Raw genomic sequence first — 27,667 nt, 5'->3', positions numbered from 1 at the left:
AGATCCACCATTTAAATCAACCACCAAGATGTTAGAAACACTATGTCCAAATTTCAGCACTATCCAACGGTTAGTTAATCGGGAAACACGATTTGAATATTACTGGTCGGAGAAAAAAACTAAAACAAAATAACCCTTTTCCTTCTCTCTTTTCTGTTGTTGAAAGCTCTCTCAAAAACCTCTGTTATGTTCTAATGACTTTCAAAGAAAATATCAATGAGCAATTGAATTATTCTCTCAAGACCATCCTCTATTTATAGTGTTGTGCTTTTCCTTACAAAGCCAAAACAAACTACAAATAGGACTACAATTACAATACTTTTCCTTACAGAATTGGGAACCAAATAAAGAGAATAATTCAAATCCTTTTTCAAGTAGGATTAGGCCATGGGACTTTCACTGGAAGATGGTCAGTAGCCCAACAGTTATGTGCTTCACACAACTAGCAGAGGAGGTTTTATATAGTGTAAGCTCTTATGAGAAACCCAAGGGTATTTGAATCAAGGATCTTTGATATTATCCTTGAGTCATTTGTAATTGAGTCATATTTCCATATTAGGTATGTGCATGATAGATCAATTCTTTCCTTGCATGAGGATTTTGAGTCTTGGCTTGCTAGCCGTGTGTGATTTTATCTTTTCCTTAAGTTGATTTATCTTGTACTCTTTCTAAATATTTGTATGATGATGTTTCCTTAACATTTTCCCTTGATTTTATCTTCGATATCCTTGATTTATTTTCCTTGAATGCGTCTTTGATCTCAGATGTTGTGAGATTTGATCTGATTGGAATAATATTTACATTCTATTCTAAACTGGTGCGCTTATCCTTAGTTTGATCACCGAGAGCATCCCGATTGTAGCCTTGTACTTGTGTTGTATCTTTCTTTCTTGAAGAACCTGGTCAGTATTGTCATTATTAAAATGTTTGAATATGAGGTTAACAAAACATTCTCAAGTTTGTAAATTTTTGTTTTATTTTATTTTTATTGAAAAAAAGCATAAGTACTCCCTTGAACTATGGTCGATATTTTAAGAATACACATTCTTTATATGTCCTAATACCTCCTAGAACTATTTTGAAATGTATAAATACACATATTTTTGTGTTAAGGTGGCTTATAGATTGTTGAAAGTAAATAACAAGTAAAAAATATGAAGAAAGAAAAAATTAATCAGTATTAAACATATGTCCTTTCTTAATTGAGCATTTTAACATTAGTTAGTAAACATAATTGATAAGTAATCTTAGTGATGGCTCAAGCTAATTAGTTGTCTATAGTTAAAAATAAGTTGGAAGCCTAAATTTTAATTACTTTTTTTTCAATGTGAGATTCAAGTTATTTTTTTTATATATAAAAAAGGTTTTATTTTTTATGATCTTAATATATATATATATATATATATATATATATATATATATATATATATATATATATATATATATATATATATATATATATATATATATATATATATATATATATATATATATATATATATATATATATCGTATGCATTGATCTTGTGGTCTTAAACATTCCATGTGAAAGTTAAATTTAAAAAATGATCCATAAAAAAATCTTAACCAAATTAAAACATTCTTTCTTTTTTTTTTTTGCTAAAAATCTTAAGATAATTTTATTATTACTAAAAAATTAGGCCCTTCAATTTTGGGGTTTAAGGCATATGCCTTCTTTAAAGGCATTACGTCACCCTGGGAAGAAACCCTACTTAAAACAACAATAACAAGAAATATACTCTGATGATGGGTGTGTCTAAATTCATTGTGTAATGGTGGTGGTAGCAACAAAATCTAGTTATTTCAAACTTGTTTCCCTTAAGATCGTAGTTTTTCAAATAATTACACTACTAAGAAAAAGTAAAATATTTGCGAAATTCTAATTATCTTATCTTGAGAAAACATAGACTAATGGCATATGGACTTATGTGTTAGTCTAGAATAATGAATATCACCTTATTCAGCTATCAATATTTTTTTAATTTATAGGAATCTGATTTATCGTTTAAGTTTTGATGGTTTTAGGTTTGATTATGGGGTTGGATATGAATATTTGAATTAACAAAATAATACCATTTCTCATGATTTTGGTGTTCTTATTAATAGCTTATACATAAGTTAAAATTTTAGAATGTATTTTTTTATTATGTTTCACCAAAATATTGAACTTAAGTGTGTAGTTCACAAAATTAATATTTTATGCTTCTTGTAGAACAAATGATTGGGGTCATATATGCCAAAAGAGGTTAGTAGTAATACTAGTATTAGTTGTACAAGAGTTAAATTTATGGGCAAACATTGTACTAAAATTTCATACAAACTATTTTTATATGTACTACCAAATGACAACTTTAGTGCTAAAGGAAGTGTAAAGTATTATCTATTTATTTATAATGTTACAACAAACACATGTCATTCCTATAGTATTTTTATGTAAGCACTCAATACTATAAATTTCTAGTACAACAAGTATAACATCACTAATTTAAACGTCTATGTTTTTTTCAAATTTTATACAAAAAACTTTATATGTGTTTGACTTAACCTAAGCCAAACAAATTTACATCAAGAGTTGCATATGAAAGAAATCAATGCAAATGTCAACTACAAATAATTTATTTCGCATTTTTTAAACATGGAAAAAAGTTACATTTGCCTCCTATTATGATCCGTTTCTTTTAATCTTTGAGTTGTGACATGTTTGTTTGTTGTTCATGTAGTTTGTACTTTGACCTTACCTATCGTACTTTTGTTTACTTTCTACAGATTGTCATGCCTCCGGATGAACAAAGACTTAGTTAACCTTATCCTAATTGACTTAGCAACCTTTACATTCATTCAATTGATGACATTCTAAGTAGGTTGTCTTTTCGAGATGTTGTTAGAGTTAGTACACTTTCGAAGGACTGGCAATATATTTGTTGGAGGATTCCACAAGTGAAGTTTGATCAAATAGTGTGGAAAACACCCGAGGACTTGGTGTCCCCTACTATTGGATTTATTCCAATTATTGATAGTTTCCTCAGGTTTCATAGAGGAAATATATTGAAGGTCACACTCAATATTATCAGTCTAATAGTGTGTCCTGATGTTGATCATTTGATTTATTCCCTCGACACTGACCATCTTCAATATTTTGTCCTTAAACTTCAATTTACTTATCCTCCATACAGGTTGCCTAACTTCTTTATTAATTGTTCAACATTCAGGCATTTGTATCTCAAGGAATGTGAAATACAACTTTCATGTTTCTTTAAGGGATTTAATAAGTTGATTAGTATATGTCACGTTATCTTCTGATACGTTTTAAAGTTTGATCTCTAATTGCCCGTTGCTTGAGGATTTGGTGCTAAAAGACATAGATAATCCGTACTTCATGAGTATTAATGCTTCGAAGCTAAGGTTATTTGTGTTTCGCGGCAATATAGAATTGATATATGTTCAAAATGTCCCTGTTCTTTCAAATGTTCTGTATGCGCCTAGAGAATTTGTTCTAGAGGACCAAGATGATTTTGTCAATATTTTTTCGTCTATTCCTGCTCTCAAGTGTTTCAACTGGGATCTTTTTGAGGTAATGTTCCTTAATTTTACTAAATGGTAATGAATTTTCATGTGTTTTTTTTTGGGAAATTCAGTCATCCTGATTTTTTAAATTTTATTCGTAGGTCGATAATGGATCATTTAAAGTTATACCAACAAGGCTTCCATCAGCTCTTAACTGTCTGAAATGCATATTCATGTCTTGAATTACTTTTGTAGTGTTTTTTGAGCTTTCGTTTGTTCTTTGCATAATACGGAGCTCTCAAAATTTGGAAGAAATTGAAAAAAAGATTGTCACTAATGTTTATTTTTCACTCTATCTTTTCCATGGTTTTATATTCGTATTTAATGACTTGATGGTTTTTTCTTGATTTTTCTTAGGAATGTATCCTTAGTGATAGAGATTATTCGAATGTGTGCCCAGGAGGTTGTTGATGAGATTCCTGCAAGCTTTTCGGATATCACATTTAATCATCTTAGGTAAGTTAAGTTTTATGATGTACTATAAGATTAGGTTGAAATTCAGCTTATCAAGGTGTTATTTGCAAAGTCTCCAGCATTGGTTAAAATGGTAATCAAGCCTCATCAAATGGAAACTCACAAATCTCTCAACGTACTTGTGGAGATAACAAAGTTTAAACGGGCATCATCTAAAGCAGAAGTCGTGTATCTTGTTGATTAGTATCGTTATCACAATCCTTCTTAATGTTTTGCTAAAATATTTTGGAAGTACAAACAGAAATGAGACGTTTGGTGGATGGAGTAGTAAAGCTGTGTTTATCCTTTGCTTTAAGGTACTATATAGATTTTATCTGCTTGGAAACATAGAATTATGAACCTGGATCAATGTTTTGAATACTCAGTTTGGGAACAGAGATGCTTTTACATTTCATGCTTGTTATTCATTTAAGACTTTGGGTGTTTATTTTAAAATTATGTTGTGTGTTGCAGAACTAACAAAGATTTTGCATGACATTCTCGTTATTGATTCATCTCTGAAATAAGACATGGCTTTGGAAGTTGGAACTGTCACGGGCTAATTTGATTTAATTTTTAATTTGAAAAAACCGAAACTAACTATTTCATTTTATTAGTTCTAATAACTATATCAAATCATTATTCGTTTATTTTTTTTATATTTTTTTATAGTTACACAGTGATTGAAAAGAAGATTAAATATATTTTCAAAATTTTCAAAAAATGATTAAATTCACATAAATAAAAAATACTTTCAACATTCGTTACAAAATAAATTGTTAACTTCAAAACTGAAACTGTAATAGTATAATTTAACTTTCATCCTAATAAAAAATAATTTTTTTTAAAAGCTTGTCTCTTTAGTTTCTTCCAACACCTCCATTTGAGAATACAAAGAGAGAAAAGTGCTTCACATTCATCCTCTCTCATGTTCATCTTCTTCTCTGTTAACAAAAACTCTCTACTTTTATGGTTCTTGTTCTATAAAATTTTGATATCATGGTTGCATTTTTATTTTTTGTGTATGCTTAAATATGATTAAATTGAAGTTGGGTTTGCTTAAAACTTGATGCGGTTAACGTTATTCAAGGACATGGTGTGTTGGTAGGTGTAGGTCTATCATGGATATGTTTCAGTAGTGGCAGAATTAGGATTTTCACTAGGTTGAAATAGGAATAATAAGTTTCTATGTTTTGGATAGCTAAAACAACACTAAATTTACTTGGATTTGATAGACTTGAGCTGTTGGTCTTTCGAAAACAATCTCTTATTTAGTACACAAGTAAACTAGGTATTGTGTACTCTAACCAGACAGTTTCGAGATTCCTTACATATTGTGTTCTTGTCTATTTTCTGCAGATTTTTCTTGTAGTAGTCATTTGATGTTATGCTTCCAAATGGGAAAAAAACAACTTTTAATTCCGCGATGTATTAGAAACCTTCCTGATAAATCAGTCTTTTTCCTATACAGTCAGAACATATCCCATTCCCTTATGCAACTTCCATATAATTATATATATACAAGCTCAATCAAACCCTACCACAGACAAAAAGTCTGGTATATATGTGGAGAAGAGTAAAGGGGCGGGTCTATCATCCACTGAGTTATGAATCTTGCACTATTCACCCTCGAGGACTTCTTGGTTATAATAAAAAGAACATAAAAAAACAAGCTGAATACCATATAACAATATTACTTGAGAATTCTATCTTAGATGCCTTTTTTTTTGTTTCATCTAATTGACTATGTTTTATAAAGTAAGTACAAACAGAAACGAGACCTTTGGTTGATGGAGTAGTAAGGTTGTGTCTTGCCTTTTCTTTAAGGGGTACTCAAAAGATTTTGATCTGCTTGGAAACATAGAATTGTGAATGTTTTGAATACTTTGTTTGGTAACAGAGATGATTTTTAAATTCATGCTTATTCTTAAATGATGTATGATTTTAGACTTTGGTTGTTCATTTCAAAGTTATGTTGTGTGTTTAATTCTCTTAGGGAGCTTGAAACATTGAGTGAAAACTTACTTTTTGGCTAGTAGGAATTTCTTTCATGTTAAGGGATTAGACCAAGTTAGGTCGAGAAGTACTTATGTCGGACATTGTTCGTCCTCATATGTGAAGAAGAAACTCGAAGAAGCATCATTCAATTTGGAGTTCTTGTGTTGATGTTTATTTTGGAGCATCATAATATAAATCTTAGATATTAATGTGATATAATTTATTTTATTAAAATTTAGAGTGAAAATATGTCTTTGTTATTTTATATTAGTTATTTGTTTCTCTCATTACAAAAAATCATAAATAAAAATGATAAATTTTAGTAATTTGGACTTTAAGAATCTTTTTCCTGAAGGCTTACAAACTTGATTGCATTAACAAAAATAAAAAAGGAATAATTATAAGGATAAATGAGATGAAAATGATTAGATGAATTATCTTTAACTAAGTGAACAATTAATATAGGACTATGAAAATACTTTCTTTTCGAAACAACCTAAAAAGAGTAAATATCACATAAATTAAGGGGAAAAGAAAGTAAAAATTAATGTGATTCTATTTAGAGAAATTAGCACGTATATTTAGTTACTGAAAATTTACTTTGATCTGTCCAATTTAATCTACTTAATTTTTTTTGCATGTGACATTTAATATTGTAAATAGTTAAAATTTGATTGTGTAGGCCAGTTACAAATTTAATTTTCTGATGTTATGACTTTTTTAATTATTGACAATTGTCATTTTTATGTGTAAGAAATACAGAAAATACCAAGAGATATAATTTGTTCAGTATTATAGACACAGAATTTGTACATTTTAACTATTTTTATGTAAGTGCGAATCTAGAAGGAGCAAAGGTATATTCATTTGAATTATCTTGACAACAAATTTATATGATATATATAAGATTTTTTTGGTGCTTATAAATAAATTTTAAATTCCTAAGTATAAATGTCTTTGTACATTGTAAGGCGTTTAAAAGTAACTTGTTTAATTACCTTTTTTTAGCAGACCATGAAAAAGTTAGAGGTTTTGTAGTAGTATGAATTTTTTTATACATACTCATAAAATATTTTTATCAATAACATTATTGTGTATTCTAAGGAACTAATAGAATAATTAAACTTCGAAAAAATTGAGTTGAGTTGTGTATTGACTCATTATCTGTGCAGTTGTTGCTCAATTAATATTGATCCAATCAAATTCAGTTCGGATTGGATCATTACTCGTTTGTTGTCTTGACCGATTGTAATTGACCTAAAATTGATCCAATTTGCTCAATTACCGTCCCTAACAATGCCTAAGATTAAAATAGATGAAAAATTAATGAAACAAATGCACTTAAACAAGAAAAACTAATTAAAAACTACCAAATATTTATCATCTTTTGGATGAGTCGCGATTTAAAAGAGCAAATGAAGATTAGCCAAGAAATCTGTAATGTTACAACCAAATTGTAGATAGTCATGTGTATTTACAATTTTTCTTTGAAATAAAAGGATTAGCTATAAATAGTAATTATTTTTAGCATTCACTACAAATATTACTAATATGATAATTCCATATCATAAATAAGTTTTATTTTAATAATTAAATAGATTCACCATTTCATTAAATTACATGTTGCGCAACAAAAATAATAACATTTTCCATGAAATATTATAAATTGGTCCTTTTATTATAATTAGGGTTACTACCTCCACTCGATTAAATCACAAAAGTTATAGTAGCGTAAGATAGGGCAAAGGGACATTGATTTCGTTTACTGCCTCAAATATGCTCGTTCGAAATCCTGGTATGTATATATATATTTTCTTTATTAGCATATACATTTATGCTTTTACATGCCGTATCAAAGCCTGGAACTTGAACTAATGATTTTCACTCAAGAAGTAACTTTATCTTGTTCTCAGAGGTGAACCCACATTCATATGTGTGGGTGCATATACATCTATATCTATCTCCTACAAAAAAAAAGATATAACTAATAGATCACTCATAATGAGTGTAGATCTATCCTTGTGCTAGAGAAATTACCCAAAAAACTAGGAATTGAATCGTGCTAAATCCCTTATTTCTTTTTAAGTTTATTGGTGCACATGAAGTCTTAAATTTTTAAGCCCATTTATGCTTGTTATAGACACAAATTTTTAAATTCTATTATGACATATGATTTTAGACAACCACTATTATGATTGAAGAAAGAAAAATTTGTTAGAATGGGCATTTAATAAAATATGACAATATTTTTTTGATAGATCTAATACATCATGTTAGGAATCTAGCTAAAAGAAAGAGAATGATTCTTAATTAGTCCTAGAACCCACTAATTCCAAAACCAGAAAAAACATATTTTGTTATGTCTTTGATATGAATATCAGCTAGCTGATTCATAGACTTTACAAATTGAGTAAGAAGTTATCCCCCGCCCCTTTCTCACGAACAAAATGATAGTCCAGTTCAACATGTTTGGTTCTAGCATGCATAACTGGATTAATAATCATTACAACACACTCATATTATATTAATACAATGTAGGAACATATCGAAGGAAAACTCAAAGGTCATGAAGATGATACAAAATCCAAGTCATTTCTGCGGCAGTGGAGGCTCATGCTCTATAATCAGCTTCAACGCTCGATCGAGCTATTGTTTTCTATTTCTTCGAGGTCTAAGAATATAATATGCACCTATGTAGATACTAAAACCTGTACTTGATCTCCTAGTTTTTCTACAACCTCCCCAATCAACATTATAGTAGTAATACAACCTACATGGTGAATGTGAAATAATTCTGAGTCCAAAGTTTAGAGTACCTTTGATGTATCTTAGTATCTTTTTTACTCCTTGAAAATGTTCAACGTTTGGGATTTTCATAAATTGGCTTGCTAAATTCACAGCATGAGTGATATCAAGTCTTGTGAGGGTCAAATATTGAAGACTCTCTACTATCATTCTTTAAAATGATGCTTATACAAAACTTCCCACATCTTTATGCAAACCATGTTTTCTAGCCAAAAGAATTGGCTACACCTTTTGCCAAAGTCATCTCTGTCTTTTCCAACATCTCAACACAATACTTTCTTTGGTTTAAGTGAATTCCACCATCGAAATAGTTCACCTCAATTTCTAAGAAGAAGTGGTAAGGGCCTAGATCATTCATAAAAAACTTCTTTCCAAGTTGTAGAACCAACTCTAAAAGATGAGATGAATATTTCATGTGACAATAATATCATCCACATATAACAGAGAGAAATATTTTTCCTTTGTGAGTTTGCAAAGTAAATAGGGAATGGTCAGTCTTACTACAAATAAAACAAAGGTGTAAGAGATGCATGTTAAACCTATAAAACCAGACTCTTGTGGCTTGTTTAAGACCATACAATGCCTTTTTATGTAGACATACATGATGAGGATACTAGGGATCAGCAAAATTAGGGGTTGACTCTTGTACACCTACTCTTGTAAGAAGCCTTTTAGAAGTACATTTTTGACATCTACTTGTCTAAATTTCCACTTAGAATTGACAACAATGGATAGAACGACCTTAATAGTTGTAGATTTAACCACATAACTAAATATTTCTTCAAAATCTATCCCTTCAAGCTGCGAGAATCCCATTGCCACAAGTCTTGTATTATACTTACCTATTGTCCCATCAACTTTTAATTTTGTCTTGAACACCCATTTTGATCCAACCAAGTTCAAACCAGGAGATTTAGCCACAAAAATTTATGTCATGTTAGAATGTAAAACACCAATTTCTTCTTGCATTTTTGCAAGCCAATAAGGTAATTTTAGTGCTTCCAAAGTAGTATTTGGTTCTCTCACAATTTATTTTTTTCTGCTAGCAATAAGTAACAAGTGTCGTTCCTTCGTCTTGTTCCTGGTGATCATATGTTGCCCTTGTGGGGTAACATTGTCAAGTTGAAGGTGAACTGGTATATAAACTAAAGTTGTTGTTTGATGATGATCATTCGTTTGACATTTAAGAGCAACTTGTTCCACATTGCTGCTGGCATATTCAAAATTTGCAGCTGGAGTATCAATGTTGATGTATGGATCGTCAAATTAAACCTTTTCTTCAACATCTAATACTGTGCTTGAGAGGTCAATAATACTCTTATCATCAATGAGAACATGAGGTGTAGCAGCATTATCACTAGTAATGGGCGGGCTAGCAACCTGTACTTCCCCTGAATCATAATTATTAGGTGTCAGCAGTTTAGAGAAAGATTCCACAAATGTTAGTTTGATATTGCTTGGGAGACACTTAATGTAATTTGTTTTCATCAAACACAACATGTCTGGATATGTAAACCTTCTTTGTAAAAGGATGATAGCATCTATATCCTTTGTGTAAGCTGTTGTAGCCTATGAAAACACAAGGATATGTTTTTGGACTGAAGTTATTGTTCACTTATTATATGAAAAACATCGACACCAAAACACTTTTAGGTTGTTGTAATCAGGTTGTTCCCGAAAAACAACTTAACAAACGGAGTAACCATCTTTATAACTGACGAAGGCAATCTATTGATGAAAACTACTGCAATGAGGAAAACTTCAACACATAGAAACAGAGGTAGGTTTGCATTAAGTAGTAAAGTTAAGCCAGTCTCCATACTATGCCTATGTTTTCTCTGTGCAACTCCATTTTCTTCAGGTGTGTTAGGACATTAAATATATCCCACAATTCCATGATCTTCAAAATGCTTAATGAAGTCTATTTGGATAGAGTTAACACCTTCATCACACTAAAAATCTTGATCTCTTTAGAAAATTATTTTTCCACAATTTTCTAAAATTTTATAAAGACCTCAAAGAATTCAGACTTCTTTTTCAATGGATAAATCCATGCATATCTGGTGTGATCATCAATAAAAATGACATAATATTTCATATGTTGGGAAGATTCGACAGGAGTAGATCCCAATAAGTCACGATGAATTTTCAATAAGGGTTCTTTCTCAATTTTATTTGTTAAACAAAAAGGAAGTTTACAGCTCTTTCTCAACTGACAACTAGAACAAACTGTTGGCATTTTATTCTAACTAGTAATATAAATGCAATTATTACTACTCAAAACTTTTAAACACTTCAAATTAGGGTGTCCTAATCTAGCATGACACATGTTGTTTGGCGTGTTCTGGTCGTGTGCAGCAGTCAAGACATATGGATGGTTATCTTTCAAAGCATAATGTTCATTCATTTTAGATCTTTTGTCTAGAAGTGCCATTCTCCTCTTGTCCTAAACAACAAAGTTTGTTTCATCAAATTCAAGAGTACAACAATTATCCTCTGCAATCTCACTAACTGAGAGTAAATTTTTGTTTATCCTTGGGACTACCAGAACTTTCTTTATCTTTTGACCTGCTCCAAATGTTTTTCCAACATGTGTAATGTCCAACATTGATCCATTTCCAACAATTATTTATTTGGTTCATTGTAGTTTTTAAGACAGTTAGGATACCTGAGTTATGTGTCATTTGGCTACTTGCTCGTGAGTCCACATACAAGGTGTCATTAGTAGAATGTTGTAGATTAATAGCAGGCAATGCTTGTGGTAGAACATCTTTGGCTTGGTAAGAGTAGTCTCACCTGTAAAAATACTTAAGAGCAGTATGGTTATTCCTACAACAAATTTTAGAAGAAACATAATTGTCCATTTCATGACTTTCACTTGAAGGACAGTTCTGAGGACATGATCCATTTTTGTTGTTATGAGGACATGTTTCTTGTCCTGCAGGCTTGAAGCCTCTTTCTATTGAATTGAAGTTATTATTTGCTCTTCTTTGTGAGTAGTTTCCTCTTCCCCTGCCTCTTTGGGTAGAGAAAGCCATGTTGTTGTTTTGTTAAAGCACTTCTTCTTCCTCCTCCCTCATATCAAAACCCCTGAGAGCATTAACAAACTGAGTAAAAGTAGGATATGGTGTCTTAACTAGTATGATAGTCTTGAAGGTCTTGTAATTATGACCTAGACCTCTAGCAAAAATTAGTCATTTTTTATATCTTCATCTCATACTTCTAAATGGTTTCAAAACCATCACATATGCCTTTGAATTCCTTAATGTATTTGTCAATTTTTTTTGTGCCTAGCCTCACAATTTGAAGTTGTTACGTTATTTTGAACTTCTTATCTTTAGTTGCTTGAAAATATGTTTCTTCCAAGCATTCCCACATCTCATTAGAAGTTGAGCAGCCTACAATTGAACACATGCTTTCTTCTATCAAGGTGCTTGAAATCCAACTCCTTCGTAACATATCCTTATCCTCCCAATCATCAACAATGTTGTTGTCTTCTGCACCCTTTAGTCTGTTACACTTTTCTCAATAGTCTGTCCATTGAAACAGGTCGCTCAACATGGTTCTGTGATAATTTTGGTTAATATCATCACTTGAACAACAAAGTCATTTATGTGCTCCATATAAGATAGTTCATTGTGTTATGTTTAATGGAGCAGGACAAAATAAGATGATAAAGTGAAGAGGTCGAACGAGTGTTGGTAAAATGGGCCATTGCAGTATGATAATTTGGTTGTTTTTTATTTTGATCTATATGTTAAAGAGTGGAAAAACATTATTGGTCGTATACCACTTATAAATCTCACGAAACTTTGTAGAAATCAAGGATGTATTGATTATTATAATGTTGAGTTACAATCTCCTTATATAGGAGAAGAGTCCTATTCTAGGTATACTACGAATCCTACTACAATCAAAATAATTACATGAGTAGTATTGTATTACAAGTCAAATACATCATCCTAGTTTAATCCTATAATATTTAATAGCTTAGTCGTACGTAACTTAATATTTAGGAGTCTAATCCTAGTAGGAGTCTAACTCTAACTCGTCAGTCTACTTCGATGGACCTGTTCCTTCGACGTATCCATCAGTCGTCAAGCTTCCTTCAACAGTTAGTATACATAATTGATAAAAAAAACAATAAACTCAGTGATGGCCCAAGATAGATAGTGTCCAAAAGCTAAAAATAAGTTGGAGGACGAATGTTAATTATATTTTATTTTTATGTGAGATTAAAGTTATTTCTTTCTTTTTTATAAAAATAGTTTTATTTTTATGATATTAAACTAAAGATGTATTTAAAACATTTTTTTTAATCTTGTGGTCTTAAACATATCATGTGGAAGTTAAATTTTTAATTGATCCATATAAAAGAGTTTTATAAAAATTAAAACATATTTTTTTGCTACTAAAAGCTTATGATAATTTTATTCTTACTAAAACATTAGGCCTTTCATTTTTTGTTAGCCTAAGGCATATGCCTCATATTTAAAGGCATAGAGCCACCCCCTGAAGAAACCTAATTAAAACAATAATTACAAAAGTAAAATTTTTTTCAAAAAAGAACAATAGTATAATCTGATGGGTGTACCTAAATTCATTGTGTAGTGGTAGCAACAAAATTAAGTTATTTCTTGTTTTATCCTACGATTTGTTGTTTTTAAAAAATTACACTATTAAGAAAATGTAAAATATTTGTGTAATTCTAATTATGTTTTCTTGAGAAAACATATGTTAAAGGCAGATGGACTTATGGCTTAGTCTTGAATAATGAATATCACCTTTTTCAACTATGAATATTTTTTAAAAATTTATAGTAATCTGTTTATCATTCAAGTCTTGATGGTTTTAGGTTTAATTATGGGTATGGATATGAATATTTGATTAACAAAATAATATCATTTCTCATGATTTTTGTGTTCTTATTAATAGCTTATACATAAATTAAAATTTCAGGATGTATTTTTTTATTATGTTTTACCAAAATATTGGAATTAAGTGTGTAGTTCACTAAATTAATATTTTGTGCTTCTTGTAGAACAAATGTTTGGGGTAATATATCCCAAAAGAGGTTAATTGTAATACTAGTATTAGTTGTACCAGAGTTAAATTTACGGTCAAACATTGTACTAAAATTTCATACAAACTATTTTTATATATGCTAACACATGACACCGTTAGTGCTAAACGAAGTGTAAAGTGTTATCTATTCATTTATAATGTTACAACAAATACATGTCATTCCTATAGTATTTTGATGTAACCACTCAATACTATAAATTTCTAGTACAATAAGTATAAAATCACTAATTTAAACGTCCATTTTTTTTTCAAATATATACAAAAATAGTTTTGTAACGACATGTTTAGTCGTTTAAGAAGTAGAGTTTATTTCTGGTAATAGCTGTCTGGGTCAACGGATCCCACGACGAATCGTCATGGGTACGACGGGCCGTTGAGGGGGTCTCGTTCCAAAACACTTAGACTATCGAAATTTTGGTACTGAGATCGACTCTCTGAACTTCGTGACGACATGGAATCACGGACCGTCGTAGGTACGATGGACCGTCACAGACCTCTTTAATGAAATTGTCTCTAATATGTGACGGAAACAGCAAGACGGACCATCGCAGGGACGACGGGCCGTCACAGGCTACGTAACCCTGACTCGGTCGGATTTATGTTAAATGTTTTTAAGGGGTGTTTTGAAATTTTTCTTCTTATGATTATAAAGTTAGTGGTTTAATGTTAATAATTCAATTACTTGGGGGTTAAATGAGATAACCTTGAAATAAATAGTGGGTTACTTTTATCATCTTTTATACTTAATTAGATGATAATTAGGGTAAAATAAAAGAGTTGAATAAGGAAAAATAGAAAAAACTAAAAAAAGAAGAAAGAAACGAGCGAGAGAAAGAGAAGAACGTAGAGGAAAGCAAAGGTTTTGGGGGATAGCTTGCTTGATCACGATCCTTCGGTGGAGGTAGGTTATGGTTTATGCTATTTCATAGTAAACTCTTAATAGCGAATGATATGTGTTAGTAGTATTGTAAAGTCTTCTATATGCTTAATTGTGTGCTTGCATGATGTGATTGTGTAATTGTAATGGATTGGAAAGATGAGGCTGTGAATCTTAAACCTTAAATCCACTTTGCTAATGATGATGCCTTGTTATAAAAGAAGGCTTGATTAACTAAAAGATTGATATTAGGGGATCGGGTGTCAAGAACCGACACGTAGAATTAGGGGATCAGAGTGTCACGTACCTACACCAGGAATTAATGGATCGGGTGTCACGAACCGACACGTAGTAGTAGGGGATCGGAGTGTCACGTTCCGACACAAGGATAATAAAGAGAATGAATCTTTAGGGGATCGGAGTGTCACGTTCCGACACCAGGATATAAAGAGAATGAATCTCTAATTATGTTAATATACTCAGATTTAAAGAACCTGTTTCCCAAATGAGTTTGGTGTGGAGGCATGAGTCCTCATAGATGTGCTTGGTATTGTGGCCAATGGTTATTGTACTTGTTGTTGCCACCTGTTAAGTATCTGGTTGATTTTATGTTATTATCTGATATATATTGCTTTCTATTTTGAGTTGGCCGATGATACCTACTCAGTACTTGTGCCTTGTACTGACCCCTACTTGTAATTTTCTTCTTTGTTATTTGTTCCTAGCTCGGGCTAGATTCTCTCTCATTCATGCCTTGATGCCCTTGAAGTGCGGACATGGACAATTGTTTACTTATGTTAGCTTCCTAGATACTCTTAGATTAGTAATTTGAGGAAAAAATGTTCTTGTGGTTATGACTTCCAGATTTTAGGAATAATAAGTATTAAATTTTAGAAGTTATTTATTGGTTATAGTAATGAGTTTTAAGTCTTCCGCATTATTTTCTGTTTATTATGGTTGAAATGTTAAGGTTTAGATTGGTTGGTTCGCTCACATAGGAGGGTAAGTGTGGGTGCCACTCGCGGCTCGTTTTGGGTCATGACAACTTTATATGTGTTTGATTTAACCTAAGTCAAACAAATTTACATTAAGAGTTGAAGATTAAAGAAATCAATGCAAAGGTCAGCTACAAATAATTTCTTTAGCATTTTTTAAACATGGAAAAAAGTTACATTTGCCTCCTATTATGTACCTTTTCTTTTAATCTTACAGTTATGACATGTTTGTTAGTGTAGCGTCTACACTGACCTTACCTATCGTACTTTTCCTTATTTGTCTACAGATTATCAAGCCTCTGAATGAACAAAGTCTTAGTTTATCTTCTCCTGATCGACTTAACAACCTTAACATTCATTTAATCGATGACATTTTAAGTAGGTTGTCTTTTCGATATGTTGTAAGAGTTAGTACACTTTTGAAGGACAAGCAATATATTTGCTGGAGAATTCCACATGTGAGGTTTGATCAAACAGTGTGGAAAACACCTGAGGACTTGACATCCCCTACCATTGGATTTATTGCGATTCTTGATAGTTTCCTCAGGTTTCATAGAGAAATAATATTGAAGGTCACCCTCAATTTTTTTAGTCAAATAGTGGGTCCTAATGTTGATCGTCTGATATTTTCCCTCGACACTAATCACATTCAACATTTTGTCCTTAAACTTCTTTTTACTTATCCTCTATACAGGTTTCCCAACTTCTTTTTTAATTGTTGAGCATTGAGGCATTTGTATCTCATGGAATGTGAAATACAACTTCCATGTTTCTTTCCGGGATTTAATAAGGTGATTAGGCTAAAATTGAAATCTGTCACATTATCTACTATTACCTTTGATTTTTTGATCTCTAATTGCCCGTTTCTTAAGGATTTGGTGTAGAAAGACATAGAAAATCTGTTCTTCATGAGTATTAATCCTCGAAGCTAAGGTCATTTGTCTTTCGTTGAGATATTCAATAGATACATCTTGAAAATGTCCCTTTTCTTTTTAATTTTCCGTATGTGCCTAGAGAATTAGTTCTAAAGGATGAAGATGATTCTGTCAATATTTTTTCTTCTATTCCTTCTCTCGAGTGTTTCAGCTGGGATCTTTTTGAGGTAATGTTCCTTCATTTTACATAATGGTAATGTATTTTCAGGTGTGCTTTTTTTTTTGGAATTTCAGTCATCCAGGTTTTTGTCATTTTATTCGTAGGTCGATAATGGATCAACCAATGTCATACCAACAAGGCTTGCATCTGTTCTTGGATGTCTGAAATGCCTATTCATGTCTTGGATTACTCTTGGAGAGCTTTTTGAGATTTTGTTTGCTCTTTGAATAATACAGAGCTCTCCTAATTTGGAAGAAATTGAAATTAAGGTTGTCACTAATGTTTATTTTTCTCTCTTTCTTTTACATGTTTTTATATTCGTATGTAATGACTTGATGGTTTTTTTCTTGTTTTTTCTGAGGAATGTATCCTAAATGATGGTGATTATTTCAAATGTGTACCCCAGGAAGTTGTTGATGAGATTCCTACAAGCTTTTTAGATATCACATTTAATCATCTGAGGACAGTTAAGTTTTATGATGTACTATTAGAAGAGGTTGAAATGCAGCTTATCAAGGTTTTATTGGCAAAGTCTCCAGAACTGGTGAAAATGGTAATACAGCCTCGTCAAATGGAAACTAACAAATCTCTCAACGTACTCACGGAGAAAACAATGATTCAACAGGCATCATCAAAAGCAGAAGTCGTGTATCTTGTTGATTAGTATTGTTATCATAATCCTTCTTAATCTTTTGTTAAAATATTTTGGAAGTACAAACAGAAACGAGATGTTTGGTTGATGGAGTAGCAAGACTCTATTTTGCCATTGCTTTAAGGTACTAAACCTGGATGAATGTTTTGGGTACTCTGTTTTGGAATCGAGATGGTTTTACATTTCATGCTTGTTATTGATTTAAGATGTTGGTTGTTTATTTTGAACTTATGATGTGTGTTGCAGAACTAACAAAGATTTTGCATGACATTGTTGTTATTGATTCATCTCTGAAATAAGACATGGAGTTGGAAGTTTGAACTGTCACAGGCTAATTCAGGTAGAAATTGAAAAATACATGATGATTTACATATAAAACTTGCAAAAGGAAAAAGAAAATGAAACTTTGGATGTTTCTTAATTATCTTTTCCTTATTTTTTTCTTCTACAATGTATATTCTCTGTATTTTAATATTTGTGATGCATCTTAAATAAGATATATTACATACTTTAACATATAAAATGACCGTATGATATACAAAATATTTAAACGAGAAAATGTATATTACTTGGGAGTTAATATATATACTCTAAGAATCATTAAGAAAAATGAAAAAAGAAGTTTTAGTTGTTAAATACAAAATCAAATTTGCTCTTTATTTCAGATGGGGCACAATGGTCGATTTGATTTAATTTTTAATTAGAAAAAACCTTAACTAACTATTTCATTTTATTAGTTCTAAAAACTAAATCAAATCATATAAAGTTGGATTTTTTAGTTTCAATTTTAGTTTATTTTTTTTAAATTTTTTTATTATAATTACATGTTCATTTAAAAAAAAGATTAAATATATTTTAAAAATTTTCAAAAATGATAAAATTCACATAAATAACAAATGCATTCAACATTCGTTACAAAATAAACTAACTTAAAAACTAAAACTATATTAGTATAATTTAACATTCATCCTAATGCAAAATAAAATAATTTCAAACACTTGTCTCTTTAGTTTTTTCCAACACCTCCATTTGAGAAGACAAAGAGAGCAGAGTGCTTCACATTCATCCTCTCTCAAGTTCTTGTTCTTCTCTGTTACCACAAACTCTCTGCTTTTATGGTTCTTGTTCTATAGAATTTTGATATCAACATTGCATTTTTATTTTTTGGGTATGCTTAAATATGATGAAATTGATGTGGGGTTTGCTTAAAACTTGATGGGGTTAATGTTTTTCCAGGACATGGTGTGTTGGTAGGTGTAGGTCTATCATGGATGAGTTTCAATTGTGTCGGAATAAGGATTTTTACTAGGTTGAAATAGGAATAATAAGTTTCTAAGTTTTTGATAACTAAAACAACAGTTATTTTACTTGGATTTGATACACTTGAATTGTTGGTCTTTCAGAAACAATCTCTTTTTCAGTACACAAGTAAACTAGATAGTGTGTACTCTAACTGGATAGTTTCGAGATTCCTTTCATATTGTGTTCTTATTTATTTTCTTCAGATTCTTGTTGTAGTAGTCATTTGATGTTATGCTTTCAAATGGGAAAACAACAACTTTTACCTCCGCGATGTACTTAGAAATTTTCCTGATAATGTAATTGATTAGATTCTAACAAGGTTGCCTTTACAAAATGTTGTGAGGACAAATATCCTATCAATGAAATGGAATATAATTGGCATACACTTCACATATGAAATTTGATCAAACACTTTGGAAAAAAACAGAGGACTTGATATCACTTGATATATTTCCTCTCTAGGAATGTGATTCAACATCTTGTCCTTAAACCTCCGTTTAGGAGTAAGTCATATGAATTGCGTTCTGCATATTTTACATGTTCACAATTGAGGTATCTGTTTCTCAAGGACTGTCAAATACGTCCTCATCCGGTCTTTGAGAGATTTGATTAGTTAATTAGCTTAGCACTAATTGAAGTCAATATTTCTTCTAAATTTCTTGGAAGTAGAATCTCACATTGCCCGTTGCTTGAGCATTTGGTGCTACAACACGACGCTATTACAAATCACAATGAAATTAGTGCGCCCAAGCTGAGGTCAATTATCTTCACTGGCAATATAAAGTATATACATTTAAAGAATGTCCCTCTTCTTTTTATAGTTTCATATGAGCCTATAGAATGTTCGGTAGAGGTAGAACACGATGTTGACAAGATTTTTGAGTCTATTCCCGCTCTCGAGAATCTCTGATGGAATCAAGAGTATGTTCAGGTAATATAGCTTCATAACATGCATTTTCATAACTTTGAGTCATCCGGATTTTTGACATTTTCTTCCTAGGACGTGTATATTGGACCTGCTCCCTTATGCCCTTTTCTATCTTAAACGCCTTCACATATCTTACATAAACATGAGTGTTCTTTGATTTTTCTTTTGCTCTTTTCTTGAAAAGAAGCTCTCCAAATTTAGAAGAAATTGAATTCGACGTTGTTAATGATGTTTACTTTTCTCTCTCTTTTTTGTATGTATTTGACTTTCTTATGATCTTTAATTTTAAATCAAGGCTCATGGTTTTTCTTAATATTTCTAAGAACTATTTTGAACATGTGCGCTGGGAGGCTGTTGATGATATTCCTGAATGTTTCTCGGATATGACATTCAATAACCTGAGGATAGTAATGATTATGATGTAACAGGATTAGCAGCTGAAATGCAGCTTATCAAGGTTCTATTGGCCAAGTCTACAACACTGGTTAGAATGATAACCAAGCCCTGTGAAACGGAAGATAAAAAATCTTTTAAAGTACTCGCTGAGGTAACAAAATTTCATCGTACATCATCTAAAGCAGAAGTTGTGTATAGTGTAGATTAGAATCCATATTATGATCGTGTTTGATCTTAACTATTGTTTAATCAGATCATAATCTTTTGCTAAAATGTTTGAAATCGTAAAAAGAATGTTGATACAACACTAAGGCTGTTATTTTGCATTTGCCACTGTGAAGACCATCAGTTTGTGAACATAGGTGAATCTGGATGGATGTTTTAGATTAATCTTTTTCAATGTCTGTTCTTTGAATGATCTATGGGATGATGCTTTGGTTGGTTATTGATCTTTTTAATACATTCATTGTGGTCCTCATGGTCATTCTGCATTGTTTTTTATTTGATATGATCATGACATGAGTTGAGAGTAAATGAATTAGTGAGGATTCATATAGTCGATTTCAACCAGTTGTTTTATGAGAGTCGACGACGTTGTTGACACATTGTTCTGAATAGTGAGAAAGAATGGAATTCCATCAAATCCCTTCATCTTAATGGTTAGTAAACAATACCCCTTTTAAATGGAAAAGATAATCCCTTTCAACAACATTTTTCAATGAGAATTATGATACAATATACATTATAAGATGAAATTGAATTTCAACAATATTATTCCTACAAGCTCAATGTTACAATTCCACATCCCAGAAAAATTATCACTAAATACAAAAAAAAGGGGAAAAGGGGGGGTGGGGGTGGGGGCGGGGTTAGTTGTTCATAAATCAGTCTTTTTCCTATACAGTCAGAACATATCCCATTTCATTATGCAGCTTCTATATAATCATATATATACAAGCTCAATCGAACCCTACCGCAGATAACAAGTCTGGTATATAGGTAGAGAAGAGTAAAGAGGCGGGTCTATCATCCACTGAGTTATGAACCGTGCACTATTGACCCTCGAGGACTTCTTGGTTATAAAAAAGAACAGAAAAAACAATCTCAATAAGATACAACAATATTACTTGATTATTCTATCTTAGATGCCCTTTTTTTCCATCTAATTGACTATCTTTTATAATCTAGAGCAGAAGTTGTGTATCTTGTTGACTAGTATCGTTATCACAATCCTTCTTAAACTATAGTTAAAATGTTTTGGAAATACAAACAGAAACGAGACCTTTGGTTGATGGAGTAGTAAGGATGTGTTTTGCCTTTTTTTTTGAAGGTACTAAAAAGATTTATTCTGCTTGGAAACATAGAATTGTGAATGTTTTGAATACTCTGTTTGGTAAACGAGATGGTTTTTACATTCATGCTTGTTCTCAAATAATGTATGATTTAAGAATTTGAGTGTTTATTTCAAAGTTATGTTGTGTGTTGATTTCTCTTAGGGAGGTTGAAACATTGAGTGGAAACTTAATTTTTAGCTAGTAGGAATTTTTTTCCTGTTAAGGGATTAGTCAAAGTTAGATCGAGAAGTATTTATGTCGGACATAATTCGTCCTCCTTTGTGAATAAGAAACTCGAAGAAGCATCATTCAATTTGGGGTTCTTGTGTTGATGTATATTTTGGAGCATCATAATATAAATATTAGATATTAATGTGATTATAAATTATTTTATTAAAATTTAGAGTGAAAATATGCCTTTTTTATTTTATATTAGTTATTTGTTTTTCTCTTTACAAAAAATCATAAATAAAAATGATAAATTTCATTAATTTGGACTTTAAGAATCTTTTTCTCAAGGTTTAAAAAATTGATTACATTTACAAAAATAAAAAAGGAATAATTTTAAGGATAAATGAGATCAAAATGATTGGAAAATTATATGTAACAAAGTGAACAATTAATATAGGACTATGAAAGTACTTTCTTTTCGAAACAACCTAAAAAAAGAGTACATATCACATAAACTAAGGGAAAAAGAAAGTAAAAATTAATGTTATTATTTATTTAGAGAAATTTGCACGTATATTTAGTTATTGAAAATTTACTTTGATCTGTCAAATTTAATCCACTGAATTTTTTTGCACGTGACATTTAATACCTCAAAATTGTTAAATTTGATTGTGTAGGCCAGTTACAAATTCAATTTTTTGATAATATGACTTTTTTAATTATTGGAAATCATCATTTTTATGTATAAGAGATATAGAAAATACCAAGAGATATCATTTGTTCAGTATTATAGACACAAAATTTGCACATTTTAACTATTTTTGTGTAAGGGCGAGTCTAGAAGGAGCAAAGGTATATTCATTTGAATTTTATTGACAACAAATTTATATGGTATATATAAGATTTTTTTGGTGTTTATATATAAATTCTAAATTCCTAAGTATAAATGTCTTTGTACATTGTAAGGCGTTTAAATTTCACTTGTTTAATTACTATTTTTTAGCAGACCATGAAAAAGTTAGAGGTTTTGTAGTTGTATGAATTTTTTATACATATTCATAAAATATTTTTATCAATAACGTTATTGTGTACTAAAATATTTTAAAGAACTAATAAAATAATTAAACTTAGCAAAAATTGAGTTGAGTTGTGCCTTGACTCAGTATCTGCCCAGTGTTGGCTCAATTCATATTGATCCAATCAAATTCATTTCGGATTGGATCTTGACCCATTTGTTATCTTGACTCATTATGATTGACCTAAAATTGATCCAATTTGCTCAATTACCGCCCCTAACAATGCCTAAGATTAAAATAGAAGAAAAATCAATGAAACAAAAGCACTTAAACATGAAAAACTAATTTAAAACTACCAAATAGTTATCCTCTTTTGGATGAGTCGCGATTTAACAGAGCAAATGAAGATTAGCCAAGAAATCCCTAATGTTACAACCAAATTGTAGATAGTCATGTGTATTTACCACTTTTCTTTGAAATAAAAAGATTAGCTGTAAATAGTAATTATTTTTAGCATACACTACAAATATTACTAATATGATAATTACATTTCATAAATAAGTTGTACCATATAAGTTTTATTTTATTTTAATAATTTAATAGATTCACCATTTTATTAGATTACATGTTGCGCCACAAAAATAATAACATTTTCCGTGAAATCCTATAAATTGGTCCTTTTATGATCATTAGGGTTAATACGTCCACTCGATTAAATTACAAAAGTTTCAGTAGCATAATATAGGGCAAATGGACATTGATTTCGTTTTCTGCCACAAATATGCTCGTTTAAAATCCTGGTATGTATATATATTAATTTCTTTATCACCCTAAATGTTTATGCTTTTAGATGTCGTATTAAAGCCTGGAACATGAACTAGTGATTTTTACTCAAGAAGTAACTTTATCTTGTTATCACAGGCGAACCAACATTCATATGTGTGGCCGCATATACATCTATATCTATCTCTTACCAAAAAAAAGATATAACTAACTACGTACTCTTAATGAGTGCATAGCTATCCTCGTGCTAGAGAAATTACCCACAAAAGTTTTCATGACCCAAAACGAGCCGGGAGTGGCACCCACACTTATCCTACTGTGTGAGCGAACCAACCAATCTGAACCCCAACATTTCAAACATAATAAACATGAAAATAATGCGGAACACTTAAAACTCATTAAAGAAATCAATAATCAACTTCTAAAACTCAAAACTTATCATTATCCCAAAAATCTGGAAGTCATCATCACAAGAACATCTATCCTCAAATTACTAGATCTATGAATGTCTAGGAAACTAAAACAAATACAAGAGATAGTCCATGTCCGAACTTCAAGGACATCAAGACATGAATGAGAGAGAATCCAGTCCGAGCTAGGAACAATAGCTCACCCTGAAAACTGACGCGCTGAAGACTGGCTAGAGTTGCTGTTGAGATGAAGACGACGGCACGTTTACTGCACTCCACAAATAACAAGAGAAAAACATACAAGTAGGGGTCAGTACAAAACACAGGTACTGAGTAGGTATCATCGGCCATCTCAAAATAGAAAACAGTATATATCAAATAATATCATAAAATCAACTACAATACTCAACAAGTAGCAACAACAAGTACTATAATCATTAATAAGTACGCCAAGTACACCCATGAGGACGCAAGCCTCCATACCATACTCCTGTGGGAAATAGGTTCATTAAATCTAAGTAAATTACCATAATTCAAGATTCACTCTCTTTATTCCTCTTGTGTCGGAACATGACACTCCGATCCCCTAGTACTACGTGTCGGTTCGTGACACCTGATCCCCCTATTATTACGTGTCGGTTCGTGACACCCGATCCCCCTATTACTACGTGTCGGTTCGTGACACCCGGTCCCCCTATTACTATGTTTCGGTTCGTGACACCCGTTCCCCCTATTACTACGTGTCGGTTCGTGACCCCCGATCCCCCTATTACTACGAATAGCATAAAAACCATAACCTACCTCCACCGAAGAATTGTGATCAAGCAAGCTAATCCTCAAAATCTTTGCTTTCTTCTTGTTCCTCTCTCAATCGATCGTTTCTCCCTTTCTCTCTCTATTCTTTCTATTTTTCTTCTTCATACCCTTTTTCTTTTACCCTAATTAGCATATAATTAAGTATAAAAGATGACAAAAGTAACCCAGTAATTAATTTAAGGTTATCTCTTTTAACCCTCAAGAAATTGGATTATTAATATTTAACCACTAACTTTATTATTATAAGCAGGAATAGTCCAAAACGCCCCTTAAAATATTAAACAGAAATCCGACCCAGTAAGGGTTACGCAGACGATGACGGCCCATCGTGCCTGCGACGGTCCGTCCTGCTGCTTCCGTCACAAGGTGCAAAGACTCAATTTATTAAAGAGTCTGTGACTGTCCGTCATGCCTGTGACGGTCCATCCTGCCACTTCGTCACGAACTTCAGAGAATCGATTTCAGTACCCAAATTTCAGAATTCTAAGTGTTTTGGAACGATACCCCCTCGACAGTCCATCGTGCCCATGACGGTCCGTCGTCTCAGCCAATTTTTTCAGAAATAAAATCTGCTGCTAAAAACGAATAAACAGTTCGTTACAATAGATACCAATTTACCCATCGTTTGTCCTCGAACGATCACAAGAAAAGAAACAAGGGCGAAAAGGAGTACCTGAATCTGTAAACAAATGTGGGTATCTTTCTTGCATATCAGCCTCTTTCTCCCAAGTGGATTTTTCAACCGGCCGATTCTTCCATTGAACCTTGATGGATGCAATCTCTCTTGACCTCAACTTGCGGACTTCTCTATCAAAAATAGCAACAGGCTCCTCCTCATAAGACAAATTCTAATCAAGCAGGACTGAATCCCAACGAATGATGTAGTTTCCATCCACATGGTATCTTTTCAACATAGACACATGAAATACCGGATGCACTCCTGACAGCCCTGGGGGTAAGGACAATTCATAAGCTACCTCCCCCACGCGCTTCAGAACTTCAAATGGACCAATATACCTCGGACTAAGCTTAGCTCGCTTATTAAACCGCATAATTGATATGCTTAAACTTACTTCTCAAATGAGAAGTAAAGCGGTCGTGTCAAGTAAATAACCCAACTAGTGAGGTTTGGATCGTTCCCACGAGGAAAATAGTCTAGACTTAACTTCAACTTGTTATTACTATTGTTCGGTTGATGACTTCCTTAGAAAGTAAAAGCATAAAAGGGGGGTTTGTATTTCCTAATGAGCAAAAATAACTAACGAACTTGAAAGAGATACTTAACAGCTTTTAATGTTGAGTTTTAATCAAGTAATCAAAGTAACTAGGGTTTACGTGTTCCCCACAGGTTCATAACTTGATAATTCTAACTATAACAATTCCTTCCTAGTATCTTGCATGCAAAGTGATAAGTTATGTATTTCTAAATCCTTGGTCCGGCCTCTAGAAAATCTCACTCCGCACCTTGGTCCGGCTACGTGTGTTGCATTCCTAACCCTTATCCTTACCTTATATTAAGGATCGTATTCGATATTTGACTAAGTTATTACCTCGTTCCAATCAATAATAGCCTATTAGATAGTATACACTAAATCTATGTTAATAATTCTTTTCCTATTATCTACCTCCTTGGTCCGGCAAGTATCATTAAGGCAAGTTCTAACGTTGATCATCAGTTAAAAAGACTTCTAAGCGAAAGAATTATTAATACTTGCAAGACACGATTCTAGAATTGTTATTTTAGCTAGGGTTTATCTCATTATTTGCCTATGGTTCCCACAACCCTAGTTATGGAGTTTAGTTCCTCATAGCCATAAACACAATATTCAAATATGGTAAACAAGAATTCATGTACTTACTTCAATGAGAAAGAATAAAGTCTGAAAATTTGCTTGATTAATCACCAAAAATCACTTGTAAGAATCTCTAACAATCAAACACTCCAAACACAAAGTCTAACAATATAATGTTTAATATCCCAGAGTCTAACCTCTAAAACGAGGTTTTTCGAACTATTTATCAAAAAAAAAAACCTAATTAAACAAGGATTCTAATTACTGGAAATCTGCCAAAATGCGGCTGGGTCGACGTACCACACGACGGACCGTCGTGGTCATGATGGACTGTCGTGGACTCCGTCGTCGCATAGTTGGTGCAATTATTCTACTTCTTTCTTCATTCCCCTCGACGGCAAGTGTGAGGGAACGTCATAAGCACAACAGTCCGTCGAGGATCTCATTTCAAAATAGAAGTTCTTGGTGGAATCTCCTTTGTTGGTAAACTATCTGTAGAAGATGTTGATGCAATATGCGGTGCATGTGTTCTCGAAAGCACTGAGGAAAGCCCGTCTTTTTTTGCGTACTCCTGGTGCCTAAAGGCAAAGATTCAACTCTTGGAATCTGGGTACTGGGATCACTTCTCTGATCTTCACGACAAACCTGCAGGACGGACTGTCGTAGCCTTGACGGACCGTCACAAGATTCGTAATCCCACACTTGGTCAGACTTCCCCATCTTCCTTTAGCAGCTTCTCTACGCTGCCACCTACGGACCATCACAGGCTTAACGAACCGTCATAAGCTCCGTAGGTGGTCTCTTCTGCATTTTTCGCTCAAAATCTCCGCATTCAGCTTTAGACAGATTTCCTGCAAAACAAAGAGAAACTTATATCAAAATTAGCACAAAAAGGGCTTTCAGACACACTAAACTTAAGGAAAAAGTATTAATTGTACCGTTAAACCACGGTATATAAATCACCCTTTCATGGGGGAAACCTTTAGCAAGACTTGCTCACCCTCCATAAACTCCAAGTCTCTAACCTTTCGATCTGCATATTCCTTTCGCCTACGTTGAGCCACTGAAAGTTTTTCTTGAAGGCATTTCACTTTATCTAACGATTCCCTCAAAAGGTCAGTACCCCAAGGTGTAACCTCAAATTCATCAAACCACCCAATGGGAGATCTACAC

The 27,667-nt window shown here is 32.1% G+C and overlaps 1 protein-coding gene across 1 annotated transcript in view; it reads left to right on the top strand.

Annotated features, from left to right (window-relative positions):
• LOC138348128 (F-box/FBD/LRR-repeat protein At1g13570-like) overlaps window positions 1-17,557 on the top strand; it is a 29,639-nt gene extending 12,082 nt beyond the window's left edge. Inside the window, exon 4 of the mRNA XM_069296737.1 lies at window positions 17,300-17,557. Coding sequence (XP_069152838.1) covers window positions 17,300-17,557 — 258 coding nt within the window. The remainder of the gene's footprint in view (window positions 1-17,299) is intronic.
• Window positions 17,558-27,667: the final 10,110 nt, after the last annotated feature.

Source organism: Solanum lycopersicum, chromosome 4 (genome assembly GCF_036512215.1).
Source record: "Solanum lycopersicum chromosome 4, SLM_r2.1".
Lineage (NCBI taxonomy): Eukaryota > Viridiplantae > Streptophyta > Magnoliopsida > Solanales > Solanaceae > Solanum > Solanum lycopersicum.
The sequence above is the reverse complement of the archived record's forward strand: the minus strand, read 5'-3'. Positions and strand labels throughout refer to the sequence as shown.